Below are 19,522 nucleotides of genomic sequence, written 5' to 3'. Positions count from 1 at the left end.
ACAAACAATAATGTGTGGAAATGTAATCACCTATTGTATTGACATTAGCTTTGATCGTAATAAAATATTATTCCACCACACCGATATATTGAGAAATCTAACAGTTCATTGACAGACACTTGAATTTTGTTGTGTGCTAGAAAAAAAATAACAACGTACAGCATTCTGCAAGCAACTCTGCAGTAGCCAGCATGATTGCTGCATAAATCCTTTCACTTCGAAGTCAGAGAATGAAAAGTAAGCAACAAGCTCCTTGGATGACAGAGCCTGAGGTTTGACCTCTGTCTTTGACTGCACAGTATATGTGACAAGATGAGAACAAGAATTAAAGGCCTGTATACAGAAATCGAGCACTGGTGTAAGAAAACACTAAATAGGGTTTGGGCAACAGAAGGGACAAAATATAGCTGGACAGCCTCAAACAAGTAGACCCAGCAAATAGAAAGCAAGCACATTTTGGTTATAAACACAGATCCAATGGTAAGCAACAAGCGGAAGCTATTCCAAGGGAAGCTTTCCAGATGTCCCCAACATGTTGTTAGCAAACCAGATAGATGTGCCTTCTGGTAGACATTGACCTAAAGATTACCTGAATTTGCCCTTCACAGCAAACATCAGTGCTAGCAAATTCAGTTCCTTGACATTGGTGTTACCATTGAGGGAAGGCAGGATATACGATGAGTCATCATCCCATTCATTTAAAGTGGAGAAACCAATATGGTCAGTTCATCCGGGCCATGAGAAGATGTTCCACACTCAGAGCACAAAAAGAAAAGAGATTTTGCGGGTTCCTCTTGAGCAGCTTCACACACAAAGTACTCAGCACAGGTGTGAGCAAAGCACTTATGGAGGACAGGGATACATGATTGCCTCTCTCACACACAAAAGAGATCACCTCACAATAAGTAAGGTTTACTACCACATTTAATATGAGTCATCACAGGTGTTGGACGTTGCTTGCCTCAGATGGGATTATAGGTGAATTCTGTGCTACCTAAATTGTACTACTAGCCAAAAGTGTACTATCCTTTGTAAATTTCATATGCGCATCATTAATCGATTTTCTCACATCTCACTTGCACTGCACTGTTTTTGAGAGCACCTATTTGTTTACCTGTGTATTTAAGTAAAGATTTTTTTTTGAAAAACTTTTATTTCTGCTTTTGAATACTTTCAGATACAAATATGCAATTGTAGCCATGTACAGTATATATTGACAGATATTACAAAAACATGGGATTCAGACATTGGTCTCAATAATCCGGTCAGGAGACTTCCACATGACTGTGATGTTAAGGAACCAGGCCCACACTCGCACAAATCCCAGCTCTCTCGCCCACTGCCACACAGGGTCACTCGCCTCTGGCTCACCCATTTCCTTACCAATCAAATACTGCTTATAGATATCCCAGTGCTTCGCAGGCCTATTTGTTGGGGGAAGCAATTCACTATAGTCATGTCTCTATGCCAGTCTTCCACTGTCAGGACCGGACCACGATCCCACTGCATAGCGAAGCATCTCTTGGCCAGCAGCAGCCCAACTGCCAACAACTTTCTGAATGATTTTGGTTAATGTCTATCCCAGCCCAGGAGCGCCATTATCGGTTCACGATCTAGCTGCTATTGCTTCCAGTTCGCTGAAAACTGCTCTCCAGAAGCGCTGCACCCCATCACAGGCCCAAGATATGTGCAAGAAGCCAGCCCGCTCCTCAGCGCACCTAGGACAGTTCATGTTAGCTAGTAGCCCATATCTCTAAAGTCTGAGGGGAGTATAATATACTCTTTAAGTACTTAAAGTGTATCAGTTGATGTCTGCCCTTCAAGGAAATCATATGAGTCAGGGAGCAGCAGTAGCGCCACTGATCGCCTGTTACCTGCAACTCCAGCTCTCTTTGCCACTCCAGCTGTGCTGCTGTCAGCTCATGAGTGTGCGTCTTCTGTATTTGTGCATATAAACAGGAGACTAAACGCCAGGGTTGGTCGTTAAATACTACCACAGAGAGAGCTTGTACATCTGGGGGCTCCTGCATATCTTCACCTAAGAGTGCAGCCATAGCATGTCTCACCCTGTAGTACTGATCCCGAAGCACGCAGTTGGCTCTGTTGCTTGACCCTCTATTGAATCCCATTTCTTCATGATGCCCGCTGCGATACCCAGGGTGATCATAGCCTGTATTAATTTTTTGTCATGCCATAGTTCGAACCAAGCGCACCATTCCAGTGGCACATGCGGAGAGTACAGAGGAGCCAGTCCCTGTCTGTGCAGGAGCTTGTGCCAGGCTCGTGTAACAGAGTTCAGAGACGCAAACTCTTTATAGCGCTTCTTCAGGGTATGGAATATTTTGTTCTGTAGTGGGACCGGGAAGGCCAATTCCCGCTTTTTAAAAAAAAACTGAGTGTCGCTAGCTCCATGGAACCAGGGATACGCCCCGCAGCATGTGCAATCATACCATAGGTGTCCAGGCCCGGAGCCCCGAGACCCCGAGACCCCGCAGCTCGTAGGGAACAGTCAGAGTGCTCCACTTCACTCGCAGCTGCTTACCCGCACTGGCCAGTCTGATGAGCAACACTCTCAGAGCAGCAAAATAGGCCTTCGGCGGCAACATTGTGATGTTCTAAAAAGGAACAAAAATCGAGGAAGCACCACCATTTTCATAAGAGCTATGCGTCGTATCAAGGACAATGGGAGTCTGATCCATCTCTCTGCATCACCTGCTAGCGTCTTGAAGGCAGCATCGAAATTATCGACTGCTGCTATCTTAGGATCCGTGTGGACTTTAATACCCAAGTATCTCACTGACTCTACCTCCCACCTGAGAGGGAATCCCACATCTACCGGAACATAATAGATTTCCTCCAGTTGACCCTTAGCCCAGAGAACGCACTGTATCTCGTAATCTCCCGAAGGATTGCAGCAACATTACGGTGCAGGTCCTTTATGTACAATAATGTGTCATCCGTGTAAGTTGAGAGCGCAAGGGTATAATTCTGAAAGCGAAGGCTGCGGTGCCCATGGTACTCCCCCGGGGCACACGCCAGGGGCTCCGTCACCAGTGCATACAACAGGGGTGGACAGCGGACACCCCTGTCTAATGCCTCTAGTGATTTTGAAAAGCCTCTGTCACTACCCCATTGATGCAGAGTCTGGCTGATGGCTTCCCATATAATGTGGACACTAGGCGCAAAAAGATGTCTCCCACACCGAATCGCTGTAAGACTGCCCTCATGAAGCACCACTCCACGGAATCAAACGCCTTCTCGGAGTATAAAAAGACCGCCACTGCCTTTAACTTTGGGTTGATATTCTGTATTGTAGCAAAAAACGTGCGGAGGTTCATAGTTAGGCTACGGCCCGGAATGTACCCCCCCTGTTCCGGCTGAAACATCTGCAGCAGCACTCTGGCCAAGCGATCTGCCAAAATCTTAGCTTAGAGTTTTAACATTGACATTTAGTAGATAAACAGCGGACGGTAGGATGAGCACTATTCTGGGGGCTTTCCTGGCTTAAGCAGTGTGATCAACACTGCTTCCCGCATCGATAGGGGCATAAGCCCCCCCCCCTTCCACCATTTCCTCGTAAACCTCTTTTAGTTGCGGGAGCAACACGTTTTGTAGGCTTTGTAAAAGCGCAAGGTTAGTCCATCGGGGCCCGGGGCTTTACCCTCTGCCATTCCCCCCAGCGCTCCGTCCATCTCCTCCAGAGTCAAAGGAGCCATAAGGGATTCCCTATCCCCATCTGTCAGCCGCGGCATAGTAATGTATGTAAGATAGTCCATCAACACCTCTTGATCTGGAGCAACCCTGGAGGCATATAGAGACTTATAATATTCACAAAATCTGACCGCTATAAGTTCCTGGTCTTTGAGCTCACTGCCATCCTCTGCCTGCACAGCTATAATTCCGCTTTTTTTCTCGGTTGGGATGGATCAAGTTTTCCAGTACCGAGCCTGGTCTCTCGCCCTCTCCGTACGCTCGGGCGGTAGCGTATTTCCCCAGGTGCTGAATTTCCGCAAGGGCCGTATCCTGAAACTCAATTAACTTAGCGTGTGTGTGCCCTAGTGTCTGTTTGTCTGCATTATTCAGATGGTCCTGCTCTAACTGCGCTAGCTCACGTTCTAAGAGGTGTAAACGCCCCTTAATTGATTTCAAAACCCCAGTATGTTTGACTGTGGTGGTCTTCCGGATATACACCTTAAATGTCTCCCACACTGGACACCGAACCCGTATTAATCTGAAAAAAGTATTTAATCGCTGTGGCTCGTTCATCTCGAAAGACCAAGTCTAGCAAAGAGTATGGGGGGAACCTCCACGAGAATGGTGGAATGGGTGTTGCATCTAAGGTCATCAGCAATGGGATAGGGAGCCTTGGGGTGCAAACTACCTAAGAGATTCCTAGCGACCAGCCACAGATCTATGCGTGTGTACAGGTTGTGCGCAGCAGAGTAATGTGTGTATCCACCTCTCTCTAGGTGTCTATCTCGCCAAATGTCCACTAACCCCAGCTCAGATGCCAATTCCATCACCGCTCTAGCCGCGGCGGCTGGCCTGCGGCCTCCTCCTCCTGATCTGATCATTGTGCAGACCCCCTCAAGAGCTCGCCCTAACAGCCAGGTCATGATAAAATTGGGGATCATCGAAATTCGGACCATATATACCCACCGGTAGAAAAGGCGCAGCGCTCCCACCACATTGCGCTACAATGTACCACCACCCCCCGGAGGCTGATGCCAGAGGACCTCGAGATCAATACACCCCGTGCATGAGAGGTGAAACCTGCTGCCAGCATCTGCCCTTGCAATCTCCTGGGGTGAGCATAGGGCTACCCGGTGCCAAATGTGTCTCCTGTAAGATAGCAATATCTACTTTGTGTCTGTGCTAGTATGCTACTACCTTATGCATCTTACGAGCATCATTGCAACCTCACACATTCCACGTAACCATTCGGATCCCACTAGAGCCCTTATGTCTATCCGGACATGAGTGATTATGTGCCATCTTCTACAGTAGGACCCTAGCTCTGTGCCCGCCTCACCCTATTCATGAATCTGCAATCGCACTTCATCAAACACATAGCACAATGCAAACAGTAAACCCCCCAACGTCCCCCAACCCCCTCCCACAGCAGGCAATACCCCAACATGCCCAGCTGGCAACTGCTCCTCTCAGCATCCTCTCCCCCCCCCCCCCCCACCCCCCCCCCCCAACATAATCTACCTTTGTGATGACTATAAGTGGTGCTCACACACACAGGTGGATGTTGCCCAGTCACTTCTTATTACACTTGTGTGCCGGCCCACCTATACGTTGTTGCAAACAAACCATTCTAAACGTATATATTGCATGCTTAGTCAATAAAAAATAAAAAAGACCCTCTCTTGCTTCCTTATATACATACTGTGAGATAATCTACGGCACCGACATTCACCAACAGTATACCAGTTCTGGGACCCCTCATCATTATTTAGTCAATCATGGAGATTAGAGCCGCAGAGTCCTTGCCACATTAGCGGCATAGATGCATTCCTTGGCCTGCAAAAGGACAGTCAGAGGTCAACCTCCAGCTGACTAGGAATCTGTAGCTTCATTTACCTGCCGCCCTGCGTTTCATAACCTGGGCTAGTTTTTTGTGGACTGTTTAAAAAAAGAAAAAAAAAAAGAAAGCAAATAGCGATCTCACATCCACTTCTACTCTTAGTTTAGCTGGGTACAGCATTCGATATTACAAGTATAGATCGCTCAGTTGTTTTTTCCCAGCAATGAACTGCCTTCTCGTGCCCTGAACCTGCAATGTGAAGTCTGGATAAAGCGAGACTGTCATGCCCTCATATTGCAAAGTTTTCAGTTCCCTAGCTCGGCGCAAGGCCGCATCACGTTCTCTATAGTTCAACAGACTCGCCGTAATAGGGCGCAGAGGAGCACCCGGAGGCGGGTGGGTCGCCAAGGATCGATGAGCTCTCTCCACGACAAAAAGATCAGAGAAGGTGGTGCATCCCAGCAAATGCTACAGCAGGCGCTCGATAAAGCCCTCCATATTGTCGATTGCGGTGGACTCTGCGACTCCCACTATGCGTAGGTTGCTTCTCCAGGACCTGGCCTCTAAGTCGTCTACCTTGATACGTAAGGAGTTTAACTCTTTGTTTAGCCGAGCATGACCGGTGGCTAACTCAGTCTGTCCATCCTCCACTTCTGACACTTGCCTCTCCGATTGATCAAGACGCTCCTTGCGCTTATCCAGGCGCTCAGTAATTCTGTCAATGCAGTATGAGAGGGAGTCTAGTTTGCCTCAATATGGGTTAAACGATGATGTATCGCCACCAAAATTTGACGCAAATCCTGTTCCTCACCTGAGGGCATGTCCGATCCCCTCTCAGGTCCAGGCTCCACTCCATCACCCTCAGGGCTACTTGACTTACGTTGATCGAACTGAAGTTTAGCTTGGTTTTTGCCTGTTTTGCCCATTTTGCACACTCTGAAGGACATAAAGCACACACCAATCTGTGGGGGTGCTAGGACGCAAGGCGCTCTCCCTGTCGCCACCTCCGTAATGACCACTAGCTAGAGACCGCACTACTGATGGGCGGATAAGTGTGCCGCCACAACCAGTCTCCCCACACACCAGTTTCCTCGTTCCGCGCCAACTGGGTTGCGCAGCTCAGAGCACTACAGGCCACCAGGCAGTAGCGTAACATATCCCCAAGCATCCGGGGGGTGCAGGTAAGTCCACGTACCTAGATCCAGGGGGCAAACAGCGCTCAGCCCCAGGCCTGTGCAGCTCAAGGAATCAGATCTCAGGGGGGTCCAGAACAAGTTCCATTCAACAGGCAGTCCGGTTCCTGCGTCTCTGGGCCTTTCGCCTGCACTCCGTACAGCGCTTCCAGTCCAGCCTAAGCAGGCCACTCCTCGTCCCGGCCCCATGGTCCAGGCTTCGTCTCACCCGCCCCGCGTCTCACCAGCCGTGCGGCCGTGACGGGCCTCCGGTATGCCCACTCTGCAACCTCTGACGCACCAGGCCTCGCCACATTTCTCTCCAGGGCCGCTCCAGCCTCCAATCACCTCCTCCGTCACCTCTCCCCGCAGTCGGGCATTGTGAATCCCACCAGGCCGCTCGGCAGACGGGCTGCCCCACTAGGCCTTGTTTCTCTGAGCCACGTGGCACGCCTGCCTCATTCTCCGGGTCTCGTTAAAGCCGGAGCTCACCCCTCTCTTCCAGGGCATTGCTACCTGGAGCGACAGCGCTGATTAGGGTCTAAAGGTGTCTTTGTTGCTTAGGATTGTGCTTTGATTGCGAGGTGGCCGGCGGAGCTCCATTACAGCGTGACCATCTTGCGAATGAGCAAGCTCCGCCCCCCAAGTAAAGACATTTACTGTTGTACATACAAATGAATGTGTAGGTCATTCCTCAAATAGGTTGTGCCAAGGGAGCTCCGGTTGAAATCTCTCTCCAAGGAAACCATTTATTTGTGCTGTGAATTTACTGCCCACAGAGGATTAGGCACAGGATCTACAGCCATACTCCACTGTTTATAGGCTTTGGCCATGCCCAGCAGGGCCAGGCTGCCTGAGGAGGGCTTTGCTTTTATTGAAGCGGGATGTAGTAAAAGACTTTCACTGAAAATACAGTTAAAGTTAAGTTATGGTTCAATGAAGGCGCTGTTATGTTTAAAACAAATTAAGCTGAAATAAAACTTAGCTCGCACACTTGCCGTGCAAATCATTACTCACGCTGCAAATGCTGTGGTTAAGACCCCACAATATCTATAACAATAAATAAGAGGTTTTTACGCATCTTCGAGCTACAAAAACACAAAATTATACTGTATACAAAGTCCTGTCATTCATAATAGTAAGGTAATGTGTCATTAGTGAGATCTCTCCTGTGTCATTGATGAGATCACGTAAGTCATTTGTGAAGTCATCTGTTATATCAAAGGTGAGGTCAGTAGCATTTCATTGCATTTGGTGTGCAAGATATTATTTGGATGGATATTCAAACAGTAGCCAACATGTCTCTGGACTTCGGACAGACCATTAAAGCTTTATGGACATATCAAAATAAGCGTGTGTGTGTATATATCTATATATATATCTATATATATATATATGTACGTTGACATTCTAACTTAAGGAATCAAACAGTTTTGAAGAAGGCTGAGTCCGTCCTATACACTAAATGCTGGAAGACAGTAAGAGAATCCTGCAATTTGTTAAACATTTATCAGAGTTTGGGTGATGTCAGAATTTAAGGGGAGTGTTAGTTTGTTGAGGGAGTGTCAAGTTGACTGTTTTCATTTACAAGGTGATAATGCTTAATTTCTATGTTGTATTCTTTATCATAAAAATCACTGAAGACGTAGCCAAACCTAAACATTTTCATTGTTCTTTTAAAGCTGCTTTGCAATCAATTGAAACTCTATTTTCTTTCTTTTAGGAGGAGCTATTTATGATATTGAGCTCTCCAGTGGCATTTCCTTTCGTGAAATTACTTGTCAGTCCATGCAGTCAAGATGAATACAGGTAATCCATTTGGATCGCAGCATTCTGGAACTGGCAGTCTCTTTGGTGGACACCAGCCAGGAGCCAGTAGTACTTTTGGTGGACAACATTCAGGAGCAAGCAATACATTTGGCGGGCAGCAGTCTGTAGCAGGAAGTCTCTTTGGTTCAGCTCAGTCTGGTGCAAGCAGTGTCTTTGGCGGACAGCAGTCTGGAACAAGCAATGCCTTCGGTGTGCCCCCATCTGGATCAAGCAATCTCTTTGGGGTACCAAATTCTGGCTCAAACAGTACTTTTGGCGGGCAGCAACCTGGAGCAAGTAATACCTTTGGTGGGTCACAGTCTGGAACAAGCAATGTTTTTGGTGCACCACAATCTGAAGCGAGCAGTACCTTTGGTGGGCAGCAGTTTGGATTTTTCCCAACAACTTCCAGCAGCTCAACCGGTGTATTCCAGCCACAGAAACCTTTTCAGTTTGGTCAACCCTCTTCATTTGGCCAAAGCACTGGATCATCTGGTCAACCATCCTCACTTGGGCAGAGTACTGGCGTAACTGGAAGTAACTCATCCTTCGGGCCGGGAGCCAGTGTTCCTGGAGCGACATCTCTCTTTGGACATAGGGCACCAACCTCTAGCTTTGGACATGGTAATGAAACATCTGGGCAAATATCTCTTTTTGGACAAAACAGTGGAAGTTCTGGACAGGCACCTTTATTTGCACAAAATAAAAGAACTTCTGTTTTTGGGCAGATTAGTGAATCTTCTGCACCAACCTCTACTTTTGGACAAGGCAGTGGAATTGCCATACAGACCACTGGCTTTGGTCACGATAGTGGAGCAGGTGGACAAACGTCTAGCTTTGGGCAAAGCAGTGGGTCTCCTTCAAAAGGTACTTCTTTTGGACAAACTCTTTCTGTATTGGGACACTCCACTCCTTTTGGGCCATCTAGTGAGGGTATTGGGCAAACCAGTAGTTTTAGACCGAATGCTGGAGTTCTTGGTCAGGATAGGGGGGGAACTGAGCAAGCCTTTTCACAATCATCTGGATTAAGCCAGGCTGCCTCCCAGCCAATATCTGTGTTTGGCAAACCCAGTACCTTTGGACAGCCTCCTGGATTTACACATCCATCACCACCTGGAGTTAAGCAAGTCACTCCAGTGGCTACAGTAACTACAGCCACAAGCAGCTCTTCCCTTGCAAGTGACCAGGGTTTCAGTTACAAGCCGTCAAGCATTTCAAAATTTTCTATTGCTTCCAGTAGCGGAAAGACACCAGGAACAAGTGGCGGAGTTCCAGAGTTCACATTTAAACCATTGGAGAGTGCAACATTTAAACCTATCTTTGGAGCATCACCTGAGCCGGAAAAATCCCAGGCACAGATAACCCCAGAGTCTTTCACCTTTTCACAGCCTGTCAGCAATGCACCTGTAGGTATGGCCTCAATCAGTTTTACCTCTCAATCAGCCAATCTCAACACAAGCACTGGAAACACTGCTATCTTCTCCAAGCCAGCACCCAGTGGGACTCAAGCACCTGTCTTTTCATTTACTTTGCCGTCTAAAAAATGTGAAGAAGAAACAGCACCCACCAAAGCACCATTTGCAAGTGCTGGTAGCAGCTTTGTAAGTTTCTCCAGCTCTTCTGGCCTTCCGCCCTCAGGACAGGCGTTCCAGATGAGACCATCTGTGAAATTGGAAAGAGAGGAGATGGACAGCTCATCAGAGCCACCTAGCGTGCTTGTAAAGGGACAGAAGAGAAAAGACGAGGATTATTCCACATGCAGAACAGAGCACAACACTGCTGAGGATCCAGAGACAACATCCAAGAGTGATCATCCCCCAGAAAAACGCTCTCTTTTGTTAAACCGCCCTAGCAACAAACTGTTTGGCAGGGTCCTCAAGGATGTTCTAAAGAGTAACGAACAAACTGGGCGCCAGTGGGAAGTAAAACATGAAAAGTCAGTGCCAGAGGTCGGAGAGCTTGAGCAGCCAGCAACAAGCCAGGCCTCACGTTGCCTGATGCAATCAGTTGCAGCACAACAAGGAACAGAGCAGTCAAGGACCAAAAAGGGGAAGCGTAGAGGTAAGCCATACTAATGTTGAATAGTTTAAGGCAGATAGCATGAGGAATGGAAGAGAATAAGCACCCTCCTACTAAGAAATATGGGACCAGGCTACAGTAGAGAATAATACTATAAAATAATTGTCTGCTCTGGGGAAAGATCATAATGTAACAATAGGTCAGTGTTAGTTGATAGCACTAAGCTCCAGCACACAAGAGAAACTTTTACCTGCCACCCCCACCCACACACCTCCTGGAAACGAGCTCCTCTGCTTGTGGGCGTGGGTGACCACTCCATTACTAAGGAATATCTTTGTTGGCAAAAGGGAGAGTGCACCTACCCCATGAAAAAGTATTCGCCCTTTAGGCAATGAGAAACTCTTGATGCGATAATTGTTTTTGCTATGGGATAGATAACCATAAAACGGCAATGCAAAAAGTGAAATAGGAATACCTGTACAGAAATTAACAGCATCCCCCGGTGAGCTTCAATAAAAACTCAACATGCATTTTAAAATAAATGAAGTACAACTAGAATGTTGGTCATGAGATAATGTAAGAAGTGGGGACTTTAGTTGGCAGTGGTTGGCACCCTGCCCTAGTGGGGACCCTCACTCTAGTCAGGGTGAGTCACACAGCTAAGATAACCCCTGCTCCGCCTCTTGGTAGCTTGGCACGAGCAGTTAGGCTTATTTCAGAGCCAATTTATAAAGTATTTGTACACACACGCAGTAGCACAGTGAAAACACCACAAAAGTACTCCACACCAGTTTAGAGAAAAAGGCCAATATTTATCTGAGTAAAACAAGATCAAAATGACAAAAATCCAACATACACAAGTCCAGAATATATTTTTAAAAGTTTAAGCAAGTCTTAATCCATAGGAATCAATGGATGTATCTCTTTAGCATAAAGTACCTGGGTTGTGACAAAAACAAAGACGATGCAGGCCACAGGGGAAGTGAGGTGCCGGAAAAGCAAAGCAATGCGTTGGTTCCTTACTACACAGGGGAAGTGATGCGTTGGTTCTTTCCTCGCAGGTGAGATGATGCATTTGAAAACATCAGGTGGCTGGGCCTGATAAGAAAGGAATAAAGCCAATGGAGTCCAATAGGGCCACACAGGGTGTCCAGGATCCGGGCCGGGGCACTCTGGTAACAGGCTGGGACAATGCCAGGCCTCTGTACGCATACCAGGAAGTGTTGTAAAGTCAAAGCTACAATGTTCCAGACCCTCCTAGAGACATCAAGTGGAGGAACGCTGCAAGCCATTGGACCTTTTCACTGAGGGTATCCCCATATGCGTCAGCAGAAACTTCCTCTGGCTCTGCAGAGCTGCCGGCATGGCTATGCCAAAATTTATGAGCACACTTTGGATCTGTAAATAACTTTAGTTGTCCATTCACAATGATGCACAGTTATGCAGGATAAATCAATGAATAGGACACTCCAGCCTTTTGTAGGAGCCACTTGGCAGGCATAAATTAATGCCTGGCACCCTGGATCGCCAGAGTAAAGTCAGGATAATTGTGCAGCTGATTTCCCTGATATCATGGATATCTTTTTGTTCCCTGGCAAGGTGAAGAATCATATCTCGATCCCTATAGTTCAACAGCGGGACAATGATAGACCAGCCCAATGCTGTGGGAGGAGCCATCAAGTGCAGGGATCGGTGAGGCCACTGCAAAGAGAAGAGCGTAGTTAAGGAGTCTGCAAACAGCGTGCGAATCATGGTCTCCAGCTATGTCTCCATTTTGTCCATAGCAGTAGATTTGGGGAGTCCAATTATTCCAAGATTGTTCATCATTGAGCGCACCGCAAAATCTTAATTTCTTTGCCTTAATAACAGCCAGCACTGTCTCCATCTGTAGGAGCTTCCCATTTTGTGCCATAGCCGCGTCTTTTTGTAACCAAAACATGTTGGTCAGTTTGATCTAGGCGGTCCTCCTGCTTCTTTATGCGCCCCTTGTAGTGGTCAAGCCTGCACGTAAGAAAGTCAGTCTTGGTGTCTATTTGCCTGGAGACTCTGCTGCATTGCTGTAAGTAAGGTTCAGAAACCCGGCTCAGGGAGTGTCTCAGAACTTAGCGCGGGGGATGTCTCATCACGGTCGCATGTCCCCTCTGCTGTGCGAGTGGATCATTTGCTCTCAAACAGGAGCCTCGCTTGTTTCTAGTCTGCCCTGCCCATAACAGAAGGAAATCAGGCCAGGGGAACCCAGTGCTCCACACGGGCAAAGTTATGTTGTAATGCTGGTGTCTGTGCAAATGTCCCAGTACCAGATCCCATCATCCCCACAGGATTGGGGGTGGGGGGAACCGATCAAATCCAGGGTCCCTCATCACCACCGTGATCACCTGTGGGCAAATGTCCTCATTCGCTGTTGCAAACCTCGAGTAAGGCCCATCACTCCACTAGGTGAATACAGGATCAGGTAAGCGATAAGTCACCGTCCCCACCGACCAAACGCAGCAGGCCTCCAAATGCAGCAATGATCCCCCAGCCACAAGTATGCGAGGCCACAGCCAAAGAAAATCAGAGGGCCATATAACAAGCTGATGCCATCCCCTCGCAAGCAGGCCTTCGCTCCCCAGACAACCAGGCAACCCTCACCTGGCAGTCCAACGCCTCCGCACCATCAGCAATTCTGAGAGGTCGAACTGCCACACGGCAGCCCTCCCATCTGTGTGCGGTGCCACTAATCTTCCTGCTCCCAAATCTGGCTTCCCCTGCCACCGGTACAGCCACTAGGCAGGGCCCCGACACCACCACCGCAGCAGCTTCTTGCCTTGCTGTCACGCTCAGCCAGCACCCCACTGGGCATCTGGCTATGGATCTGACTCAGCAGGTCCGGCAATCAATCTGGGCTAAATTGCGGGCCGCCGAACCACAAAGTAGATGCTGCAGGAGCCTGTTTCACTGGGCCCCCGCTACCTGAACAGAGGCAAAATGGGCATTTAGGTCTCTAATCGATGGCGGATTCAGACCGCAGCTGGCAGAGCCCCACCGGAGTGCAACCATCTTGAGGCCTGGCTCTGTGGCAGTCCATTCTCCCCTAAACCCTTCCTGCCCCCCAACAGAACTGTTTGTTGGTTAACCACTTCTTACGCCACTCTTAATTAATATACCTGGTCTTGTATGTTTGCAGGGATGCCACATGATTAATCTCCCACGGAGGCATGGTCACCACTCTCTGAGCCAGGGCCAATGCTCATTCCAGTGTGACTAATTCCTTTTTATCTGTCTGCTACTTTTTACCTTGTCCCATCATAATACATGTTGTAAATGTCCTAAAGACATCTCAGAGAAATCATTGCGCAGCTGAAAATGGATTTGGCAAAATTGAATAATTAGCTGGATTCTTCCTTCACAAGGTTCTCAAAGAAGAGACCAATCTGCCTGGCACCTGGTTGGATATGCCTATAATGCAGAGCCAAGCAAACAGGTGAGCCCAGAAAGTAAATGGTTATCAGCAGTCCTCCCTTTTAGAAGCCAGAAAGTAATTATGGTCTTAAGTTTGGTTACTTTTTACCAAAGTAATTAAGCCTTTATATTTTCCACGGGCCAGTCACCAGACTTCCTCTAAAAGCAAGCTGTGCACGAGAATCTTTGTGGTTTCTAGCACTTTAGCTCCCCACTTAAGGACATTTTTAACACAGCTGAGCTAGCGATCTTGTCCAAATTGACATGGGAAACATAATAAATGCTTAAGTAACTTTATGCTGATGTAGAATCTATCCTTTTCTGTAGCTGTAATGGCACACGCTTATCAGTACTGGAATCCATTTCAGTGTTGTAATAATTTGTTCTTACACCCATTAGAGTTGTGGCCACATTTCCAGTGTTCTGGTCAATAAAATGGCCCTGGTAAAGCATGTGTCCTGAAGGAGACTTATATCTGCTTTTATTTGTCAATGTACGTCCTAAAATACTTGTTTTAACCTTTTGTCTGGAACTCAAATCATGTTGACTGATATCACTGCTTGACTTTCTATTACTTGAGTTATTGGTTCCTGTTCTCCAGTCTTGCTTTCTTTTCCTATTTTTATATATTTTTTGCTGCACCAGCCCAACAGTGTTTCTGTCAACCTGGGTCTCTTGCTATGGGGCCACCAGATAGCTTTGAATGCTTTAGAAGCAGTCTAAGATGGGCTTGGGTGTCGGAGCCAGTGAAGCCTCCAGGAAAACTTGAAGCAGCACCTAACTCACCAATGGTTTCCAAAGGCCTAGAGCACTTAACTAGGATTCAAAAAGTGAAAAATGCTTAATCAAATAGTACTCTTACTATTATTTGATGAACCACTGCCCTCTACTATTTTCCCTGTCTGCCAGCCATTTTGAAATTCTCTTTCCTCCTTCATTTCATTTGCTAGATTCAGCCCTCCTCTTTCTTGGTCTGGCTCTCTTTCAGAAAAGCCTCTGCTTCTTCTATGCCGGACAGCAAATGTGTAAGATGTTTGCACAAAACTAGAAACTGGGAGTTTTGAGCTATCTTCGCTCTTAACTCTGAGATAAGAAAACTGAACTTTCTCTGCTGCTGTGCTGTTTCATGTGCCACAGCTGTAGGAAGCTGTGTTCTGGTTGCAGTACCCCCACCCACTTATTGTTTTTTTTACTGTTTCTTGGTGCAACTTTGACTGAAGTGCACTGGGTTCTTGCTAACCAGGTCCCCAGTACCAGTGTTTCTTTCCCAAAACAAGACACCTGGTCACCTGATACCCAAGCGGCCAGGTCCCTTTAGCACCGCCGTAAGTCTCTACTAAATGGTAGCTCTGGTACATAGGACCTAAAGAGGGTTCATAAGAGCTGCAGCATAAATGTTCCCACTCTAAGGGGCCCAGCACCAAATCCATGCCGATTGCCATTGCGGGGTGCATGACAAGGTGCTCCAAAAAAGTGAAAACACAACATGGCACTCACTTGTGTGCCATGTCCCCTAACGCTCCCTGTAATATTTGGAAATCACTCCTACAGCAGGCCTTACAGCGCTAAGGCAGGATGCATTATATTACAGGTGAGGACATATCTGCATGAGAAAATATGCGCCTACTATATCTTTGTTGATTCTTAGACATAATAAGTTAACAGGGAAGCCATTTTAATGCATGTGCTGGACACTGGTCAATACAAGTTCCCCAGCTACATGATGGCTTCACTGAAAGTAGGGATGTTTATACATCTTGTATTAATAATCCCTCACTGATTCCAGTCATGGATTTATTAATACATGCACCCAGAGGGCATCTTAGAGGTGCTACCTGAAAACCTACAAACTGCTGGGGGGCTAAATGACTAGTTCTAGCCAGTCTGCCACCAACAGACACATTTCTGCCTCCCCAGCGGTGAGAGCCTTAGCTCTCTGGAGGTCAGGAACAAAAGCCTGCTCTGGTACGGGAGTTCTACACCCCTCCCAACAGGTTGAACTGCAAATCTTTATTCCAAGGCAATAAGCTTCAAAGAAGCCCACCGCCTTTGGTATACTGATCTGGCTGTCCTCAAAAGGGAGTTGCCGACCATCATGTCTCAGGGCCCTTTTGGCACCTTGACAGGCAGAAACGTTAGCTGTACAGGAGGTGTGTTGCATTTGCAGGCTTGACACATCCCTAAGGTGACCAGCCTGAAGTGAACACACCTGTGGGAATTCCGCCATCTTGTGTGTGTGGTGGAACTTGAAGTCTAGGATAGGGTGACGCTCACGCCCAAAAGGAAGCTGTCATATAGAGGGGTCTAGTGACTCAAAGAGTAAGTAGTCCATCAGCTACCACCCTTCACTCCCCTCAATGCCCCCCTAAATTGAGTATTTAGGGGCCCAGATACCAGGACCTCAGATCTTTGCTGGACACAAAAGGAGCGAACAAGAAGCCTGTTGAACCTGAGAACCGAGGAACACAACAGGCTTGGCGTCAGCCTTGCTAGCCTACCTGCTGCACCTGACCCTAGAGGAGCAACTGAACTGTCCTGCTGCTGCAGCCTCCAAGAAACTGGGAGAGCTGCCAGTACTTCTCAAATTGCCAAGAAGAAATCCCTTGGAGCTGAGGAGCTGCTTCCCTGCATCTGTTGGCAACCAAAGAAAGAACTATGAGGACCGGGACTACCAAAACCCGTCACCGGACATCACCACCCCACTCAAGCTGCCTATCCTGAGCTGAACTGGGCCTACGGTGTTCACCCACTGTGGACTTCTCGACAGTACCTGCAACCGCTTTCTGCAGACAACCCCCCCCCCCCACCTATTCACTGCGACCTCCTCTGGTGAGGGAGACCCCATGGTCCCCTGCACCCAGACGCCCTGAAACGAGGAGAAGAGGACCACTGGTGTCCATACATACCCCCAGGCTTGTGAGACCCGAGCACACTTGCTGGTTCAGCTGAACTGGTACCCCAGCCCACACCTGCAGCCTGGTTCTGTGGGCCCCCCTCTACTGTGACTGCCTCCGGTGCCTGAAAACCCAGCGGTGCAAACTCCCTCTGCACCCAGCCGCCCTGGACTGAGGAGAACAGGACCACTGGTGTTCTGCATCCCGAGCATCGCATGACTTTAACCCCCTTGGTGGTTCACGCGGACTGGACTCTCAGACCACCCCTGCAGCGTCTGTGTCACTGAACCAGTCCCCATAGACCTACACGGGGCACCAGATGCTGAACTGCACCACTTCACCCCGCCACCCCAGTGCTGCCTGAGGTGACCTGTTGATGTGGCTTTGGACCTTGCCCTTTATTTACCTTAAGACCCGGAGATTGGTCCCATAAGTGACTTTACTATACCTGTGTGCGGTACTTCCTAAATAGGATAACATTGTTGTCTCTGAAAACTGCAGTGTCAACTTTTGCAAATTCTAAAAGTTCCTAACTTGAGAAATACCCACCTTTTTTCCGGTGATCTTGGTGCCTAAATCTGTATGAAAGTACGTATTATTATTTTATAAATTGGGGTTGGATTTCTAAGAGTGCGTGTCTCACTGCCTATGTGTGTGATTTACATGCTTAGCACTACCCTCTGATATGTCTAACTGCTCGCCCAGACTACCACAAAAGAGAGCATTTGGGTTGTCATTTGTGCCTTTGTTATACCTTTGGGATTTGCCAGAGTTCTTTGCACAATGTACCTCTTTTTGGTCCACTATATAAAGAGCCAGCTACCTACAACCACCAAAAGAATTTTCATATTATTACCCTTGCACATGGTAATAGTTCTCTTGGTTTACCCAAAACACTTTTTTGCCCAGGAAAATCTAGAATAAAAGCAATAATCGCCCTTGCACATAACTTCTTGTCATGATTGCCGATGAACAAAAGCAATATATCATTATGCCTACCAGACCCTTCTGGTAGTGGGCCTAAACAGGTTCTCCCAACTATATAGTAGGTTCTCCTAGAACTCAAGGTATCCTGAGCAAACAACTTAGCTGCCCCTTACAATGGTTTTTCAGTGAATAACAAGTATAGAGCCGTTTATGTGGTAAAATATAAAGAGTGAAAATGGTATGAAGGAAACCTGTGTATTTCTGAAATATATACCAGATACTGAGTTTAGGAGCAGTGGTTATTTGTACACCTCCGAATTTGTGGGTATTCATACAAGCATGTGATTCTGTGGGCATTTTGCTAAATGTCTTTTTTCTTGTTCACTGGCTTGCATTAGGAAGGCAAAAATGCAGAGAAATCCAGTTGGTAATAACAAATGTTCTACTGTTTTATGTCCCCACTCGTATCCCGAAAAAAAATGATACCCCACTTGTATGGCAGGGCCTGGTGCCAGCAGCACAAAACACCCTAAAGTGTGACCACTGTGTTTCACCCAGCAGAATCCATGCTTTTTCACAATGTGGGAAGCTGCAGATTTTGGGGCCTACCTCAGCCTCCACTCAGGAACCCCCCCCCCCCCATGCCCATACATTTCTGAAAACTAGACACATGGGAATGTCCAGGGTGGTGTGACGTGTTGTTCTAAAGTGGGTTGTCTTACCCAGAAGCCCTTGCAATTCTCAAACTTTGGCTAAAAGTACACATTTTCCTCACATTTCTGTGAGGGGAAAGTTATAGAATCTGCCAAGAGACAAATATTTCCTACCACCAAACAATCCCCTAGTCTCACGCTAAATATTATACCTCACTTATGTGGGTGGGCCTTTTGCCCGCAACAGGAAAGAGTCCAAGACACAACTTGAACATATCATTTTTTTCCGCTCAAAACACCTTTATTGACTCCTTAGATAGCTGTGGATTTTGGGCTGTAACTCAGTCCTCACCCAACAAAACCTACGTAACCTAAACATTTCTGAAAACTAGACACCAGGAGGAGGAGTCCTAGGTGGTTTTCTTCTCATGGATCCCACAATGTTTTCTAATTCACAATGTCCTGCAAACCTCAACCTTTAGCTAAAAACGCATATTTCCCTCACCATTCTGTGAGGGAGTGTTCTGAAATCTGGAAGTACACAAAATACAATCATGTTTCATTTTGTGCTCTTTCTTATTGCAGACGCTAGGCCCACCCACACAAATTGAGTTTTATTTTTATGTGAAGACATCTGGGAATTATGGGTGATTGGAAATTTGTAGATCCCCACAAAGTCCATAGTTTTCCCTCACAAAATGTAAAGAAAATGCTTAATTTAGCCACTTAGGCAAATTTTGAAGTTTGCATGGCATTGTGAAAAAGTGAGTGGTATCAATATAAGTTACACCAACCTGGACACCTCAGGTTGTTCAGTTCTCAAAAATGTGAATGGTTGCTATTGTTCCTTCGGAATCCATCCCCTACTGAAGTACAGACTGGGACACCCAGATGTGCTAGCTTCAAAGAACAAATATTAATAACCGTATCAGAATTTTGAACCGCTGACTAATGGAGGTGCTGTAAAGCCATGTCAAGACCTCAAATACTTCACAGGATATTCACACATCTTTCACACACCACACTCAATGACTTAAATACTGCCGGCCACAGGCCCGATCCAGCACTGCAGAA

The 19,522-nt window shown here is 47.1% G+C and overlaps 1 protein-coding gene across 1 annotated transcript in view; it reads left to right on the top strand.

The window, feature by feature from the left end:
* MCM3AP (minichromosome maintenance complex component 3 associated protein) overlaps positions 1–19,522 on the top strand; it is a 619,735-nt gene that overhangs the window by 22,944 nt on the left and 577,269 nt on the right. Inside the window, exon 2 of the mRNA XM_069225490.1 lies at positions 8,429–10,575. Coding sequence (XP_069081591.1) covers positions 8,505–10,575 — 2,071 coding nt within the window. The 5' untranslated portion in view covers positions 8,429–8,504. The remainder of the gene's footprint in view (positions 1–8,428; positions 10,576–19,522) is intronic.

Source organism: Pleurodeles waltl, chromosome 3_1 (genome assembly GCF_031143425.1).
Source record: "Pleurodeles waltl isolate 20211129_DDA chromosome 3_1, aPleWal1.hap1.20221129, whole genome shotgun sequence".
Taxonomy (NCBI): domain Eukaryota; kingdom Metazoa; phylum Chordata; class Amphibia; order Caudata; family Salamandridae; genus Pleurodeles; species Pleurodeles waltl.
Note: the sequence above shows the minus strand (reverse complement) of the source record. Positions and strands in the feature narration are given on the sequence as shown.